This window comes from Rhinatrema bivittatum, chromosome 13 (genome assembly GCF_901001135.1).
Source record: "Rhinatrema bivittatum chromosome 13, aRhiBiv1.1, whole genome shotgun sequence".
NCBI lineage: Eukaryota > Metazoa > Chordata > Amphibia > Gymnophiona > Rhinatrematidae > Rhinatrema > Rhinatrema bivittatum.
In genome coordinates, this window is record NC_042627.1 from 66,878,945 (window position 1) to 66,884,944 (window position 6,000).

The following is a 6,000-nucleotide window of genomic DNA, read 5'->3' on the forward strand; positions in this document are numbered from 1 at the left end:
GTTTTTAAACTTTGTTGTCTTATCCTTGTATTTTTCTAATCAGTTGGCCCCAGTGTCTTTTTTTTACCATTTTTCCCTTGCTGGTCATTTCCTAATTCCTTTTTAGGGTCTCTCTTCTCATTCTGATTCTTCTCCTACTCACTCACTCACACACACACACACACACACACACACACACACACACACACACTCACACTCATGCTTTCTCTCACAGACTCCCTCATACACATTAGCTCACACTCCCATATGCTGTCCCCCCAAGCTCTCACTCTCTCATTCTCTACCCACACACACACAAGCTCTCAATCTCACATTCTCTACCATAAACACAAGCTCTCACTCTTACATTGTCTCTAAACACACACACATGTGCGTGTGCTCACTCTAACATGCTCTACCATACACACACACACACACACACACAAACTCTCACTCGCTCAACACCCCCCCCCCCCCGCTCCCATTCTCACACACCACAGGTGCACACCCAGGTTCCCATTCTTATACATACACAGATGCACCCCCAAGTTTTCATTCTCACTCACATACACATGTCCAGGCTCCCACTCTCGCTCTCCCACATACCCCCAGGCTCCCATTTTCACCCACAAACACACATGGGGCCTTTTAATTAGGCATAGCCAAACTCCTACTTCCGCTGCCGCGGGGATGGTATCCCACGATGGCCTTGCTGCTCTGGCCCTTCTCTTCGCCATCACGGGGATGGGATCCCAAGATGGCATTGGTGATTTGGGCTCCGGCCCTCTTCTGGGTCAGACAGCCCTGGTTGGGTGGGTTTGAGCCTAAAGTGGGTTGGCCATGGCCCACCCAGGCCCACCTATGGCTACGCCACTGGGATCTACTGGATACTTGTAATCCAAACTGGCCACTATCAAAGATTGAATGCTGGGCTCAGGGGATCTTGTTCTGACCCAGCATGGCGTTTCCTATGTTCTCACGTTTTGGAGCAGAGCGTGTGTCATGCTGATATTTCTTATCCTAGGCAGGGAGCTTTTTAGGGGTAACCCTTAACTTGTGCAAATGAGCAGCCACAGCCTTTACTAGTACTGCTACAGTACCACTCTTCTGGATCTCGTATAATGAGAGTCCTGTTGACATACAAGAAATTTCCTGCCCCTAGGACCCCGATTGGCATTAATAAGATCCTTTTCAGTCAGCCCAGTGATCCAGTGGTAGTGGTGCACACAGCCGTGTGGAGGGTCCCTGGGTCGATTTCCAGATCAGGTTTTCCACTCCCTGGGTTGGCTGAGGTCAGGGATGTTGCAACGGTAGAGTTCACAGCCTCTGGACAATGACAGTGGGTGGCAATAGTGGGGTGGGGGGAAGTGGGGGAAGTAGGGGGAAGGAATCGTAGTCATCCACAGGGATGACATCAGGAGGCCGGTTCTGGTAGCAGCCCTAGTGCATGGCTCCTGACCTCAGGACTGTTGTTACAATGCCCAGACTAGGAACAGGGGGTTGTTCCGACTGAGCAGGAAGAAGAAGGCAGGATCTACCATGCCAAAAAGAAAAAGAGATGCTTTTAGGGAAAACTTTACGGTAGCAATCAGAGACCCTGATGTAACAAGGTGTGAGTAAAAAAACATAGGCGTAACTTCGGCGCACATTTTTTTATTTTACTCGCGCACCAGAAAAGAGAGTGAACCTCCCATGCACGAGTCAATGGCAGATTGAGGATTGCTGCTGGACCTAAAGGTTAGGGGGGAGCAGACGGCAGTGGCGGTGGCAGCAGGAGGGAGGTCCAAGGCTGGATTGCAGGGCAGTAAGAGTCCTCCCGATTATGCTGTCCTAGGCACAGGACACTGGGGAGTGGAGGCTGACAGAGCCCATGTTCTGAAGGGAAGCTGATAGGACTGGACTCAGAGCTGAACATGTCCAGGGCACCTTCTTCCTTCCAGTTGGCTCTGCTCTGAAAGGACCCAAGATGAAATATCCGAAAAAGCATGGATGAAAAGAGCAAAGTTAGATTTTTCTAAAAAAATTTTTTTTCTCTTTCCTTTTGTATAGCTGCAGCAGTTTAAGTTGGACAATCAAGATATCGGCTTTGGTTCTGCTACCCGGGCTCTGGATCAGGCCCTGGAGAGAAATAAAGCTAACATCAACTGGGTGCAGGAGAACAAGGAAGCTGTACACGCCTGGTTCAATGCAGAAATCAAGGCTTCTCTCTGAAAACATTTTAAAATATTTTGATAACCCTGTGGTTTTATTTGGGAATCCAAGCAGCCGCTAGAACAAGGGGTGTGGGGAAGCTCCCTGTACTGACCATGTGAATCTGACGTTTCCCTAATCTCCAGGATTAGAGCAAAAGAAGAAAAGCTTTCCTCCTTTCACACACATCTTCAGATCCCTTGGGACTGAGCATTTCTTTCTTCCCGTATTCACCTGCTCTTTTTAATGACTAGATTCTGACAAATCCCTTAAATGGGCATTTCACAAACTGGGATATATTTGTCCTGTGGTATTTTTTTTTTTTCTCGTGCGGCAAACCAGATATTCTGATGAGCTCAGGGGAGATACTTGGCTCTGTCTCATGGAGGTTTTTTTCCAGTTTAACAGTCTGGTTACAAACACGCGGCCCCTTCCATGCACTTTACCCACAGTCAGACACAGAGCTAAGAAACTAAGAGTGCAGTCTCGAGACTGCCTGCAGGGCTTACAGTTCCATGGGCCCTGCAAATTCATTTTGAAAGGGATACTCCTTTGAAAATGAAGGCTGACGTGCACAGAGCAAGAAACAGGTGCAAGCTGCGAAAGTAAGCACAGAGATTTGAAAATGTGATGTGTGTGTGGGCACTTTGCCTCCCTGACCTATCCCTTCTCCTTTTTTTGTAATGCAGGGAAAGGTAAGCAAGTTGTTCACAGTATGAATTCTTTTGCCCACACTTGAGGGAGGAGTTGTGGAAGGGGGAGCTAGGGAGGGAGGCAATAATCTAAATGTGCTAAATAACCTTAAGCTGGTAGGAAAATTCATTTCCGTGTGTCGTCAAAACAATCCCACTTGCTTCATTTAAACACAAAATGTGGGTGTTGGCATCAAAAGTGGCATGAAACAGGTTTGAAAATACACACACTGTCCATGGCCACCTCCTTTAACATCGTCTTCCAACTTACTGTGTCAATATTTGGGTTCCCATTCAAACTGGCTAAAATAACCAGAAACCACTGATGCGAAGAGGAGACCTGGAGTGTGCCTCACCTCCTCCTCCTCCTGCCTACAATCCTTTCATGCCTACTCTTATCCAGCTTCTAATATCCATTCTCCAAAACAAAGTGTCCCTTTTCCTTCCACAGATTGTGAAAAAAAGTACTTTTTAAATAAAAAAAAGTTTGCTAAAATGCTTTGGATTTTTTTTCGTAGGCTGCGATATCTTTTATTAGAGCAACATAAGAATGATTCAGAGATGATATTGTGCATGAGCCTTCGAGACCACAGTGGTGCCTTCTCCAGGTGCTGTTTGTCCTTCTGCTCGCCTGGGTTCTGGCCTGGGTTCTGTCCTTCTGCTCTCCTGGGTTCTGACCTAGGTTCTGTCCTTCTGCTCTCATGGGTTCTGACCTGGGTTCTGTCCTTCTGCTCTCCTGGGTTCTGACCTAGGTTCTGTCCTTCTGCTCTCATGGGTTCTGACCTGGGTTCTGTCCTTCTGCTCTCCTGGGTTCTTCCCAGGGGCTCCAGCCTGGGTCCACGCTGGGAGTTACCTGAGGGGCTTGTCTCCTGCGCGCACACAGGACTGCCTCGGAGGCTTACCCAACGTACGCTGCGGGCACGGCGGGGAAGGCCGCCAGCACGGATGCATCGGGTGCTCGGTTACTTGCGGCGCCCGCACATCCGTGCTGGGAGGGGACGGGGAAGGCCCGCCCACGAGCCAGGATTTTCTTGGTGGTTAAACAGCTTTGGTGTTCAATTAAACGAGTTTGTTTTTTGTTTTTTTTAATCTCCCATTCGGTTCTTCCTATGTTATTTAAAGGTGGCAAATAACAATGAACAATGAGGTGTGAGTTGTTTCAACAAATTGTACGTGTTGATAGACTGTTTTCATGCCACACTGGAAATTTTTAGTAACGGTTGCTATGTGGGGTTTTTTTTTTTTAAATTTGTAGTTGATCACAAAGCACATAAGGAAAATGTCCCCCTGAAGCAGAATTTCAGGATCCGTGTCAGGATGCGGTGAACGTGCCTGCTTCTAATTCAGAGGGAGGAGGAGGAGGGTGGCGAGTGAGGACAGGTGCTGGGAGCTTGCTTAAGCAACGGTTCTCCTTTTATAATTTCAGTTTAGGATTCTCCAAGGTTACATGGTGAGGCCTGTGAGCAAGAAGGAAGGGGGGAGAACAGAAACTGGAGCAAGCTTTTGTAAAAAGAAAAAGAAGCCGACTTCTTTAAGGGAAGATGGCCTCCTGGTCGCGGTAGGAGACAAACAGGAGAAAGATGCTAGTTTTCTGGAAGACAAGGGCAGCTGCAAGAATATGCAGCTACACTGATAAGTCCTAATGGGTCTGTGAATGAAAGTGCATTAAAATCGGCCTGCACAAAATAATTCTTCAAACGGACAAAGCAGGCACTGGTGATATTAAAATGGCTTTAAATACACAGTCAATCAAAGCATTGCTAGAAAAGATATCAAATCACACTAAAAGGGGAAGGCTGTTAAATTGTGATATCGAATCTCACTTTATTCACAAAAAGAGAAGTCACATGTCATACACTGAATGAATCAGAGACCTTAGTTCACAAAAACAATCCCCTTTCAATCCTATTGTTCAGTCTTCATGGTCCATCAGATTGTAGCTGGTAAATCTACATCTGTTGTAAGCACCCTAAGAGTGTGACCCTCTAGAAACAGGGGTGGGCAATTCCAGTCCTCGAGGGCCACAAACCTGTCGAGGTTTTAGGATATCCTAATGAATATGCATGACCTAGATTTGCATACAACTGAGGCAGAGTGCATGCAAATCTCTCTCATGCATATTCATTAGGGATATCCTGAAAACCAGACTGGTTTGTGGCCCTCGAGGACCGGAACTGCCCACCCCTGCTCTAGAATCTATAGGTGCATGATCCAGAAGAAAGCACCGAAAGGACTCAAATGTGTATTGTTGAATCACACAATGGGCCACAATGGGCACATTTCCATATTTTGTAACTTTAAAGAACTGCAGTGTTCTCTCAGATGAATCTTTATGGTCCTCTTTGTCTTACCTCCAAAACTCAGTGGGCATGGACAGTGTATGATATCCGCAGGGCTTAATTTGTAGACTAAAAGGAAGCGGCACTGTGGTGTGGGAGTGGAGAAGAGGAAGTGAGCGAGGCCAAGGCCGGGTAAGGACGCGCTCTCTCACTCACATACATACGTAGATATGAACATACTCTGCGCTCTCTTTTTCTTCCTTATCCCAGATATCCCCTGTTCCCAGCCCCCCCCCACCAGTGCACAACGCCCTGGCTGTCTTTTGCCCATCAAACTCACCCCTTCCCCCCTTCTTCTTCCCTGCAGGCTGCTTCGAGGGGAGGGGCTGGAGCAGAACATCCCCTGCTGCTCTGCCTCTTAAGTCTGGAAAGAAATGGTGGAACTGCGTTCCAGGCCCGACCCCCTCAGATTGTGCCCTGGATATGCACGACATACACAGAAGAGCAGACGGCAAAAGGTCATAGAGCGTGCTCCTGTGTGGGGTTCACAAACCTCTTTAACTGCAAAGTGCAAAGTCAATTTACAATTGACTTTTCAGAGTCAATTGTAAATCCCCCTCTTCTTCTGATAACACGAACGGTCAGCGCATTTCATGTAAACTACCTTCTCTGGTGCAAGGCATCCTGACTTGTGTGTGTTCTTAAAACTTTGATGTAAAGTAACCAGTGATCAATGGCGTTGAATCATTTTAGCAATTTTAGTGGAGATATAAAAGAAAATCATTACATCAGATGAGGTTATTTTATCATTAGATGTAGAAATCGAATCTAATCTGAATACCTCGGCCCAGGATGGACTG

General features: G+C 47.0%; 1 protein-coding gene across 2 annotated transcripts in view; it reads left to right on the top strand.

Annotated features, from left to right (window-relative positions):
• Nucleotides 1-3,344, top strand: part of LOC115074786 (aminopeptidase Ey-like) — a 75,038-nt gene extending 71,694 nt beyond the window's left edge. The window contains exon 21 of one of the 2 annotated variants that reach the window (XM_029574611.1): nucleotides 2,029-3,344. In XM_029574611.1, coding sequence (XP_029430471.1) covers nucleotides 2,029-2,190 — 162 coding nt within the window. In that variant the 3' untranslated portion in view covers nucleotides 2,191-3,344. The remainder of the gene's footprint in view (nucleotides 1-2,028) is intronic. The other variant, XM_029574610.1, reaches the window with a different exon arrangement.
• The last annotated feature ends 2,656 nt before the right edge of the window (nucleotides 3,345-6,000 follow it).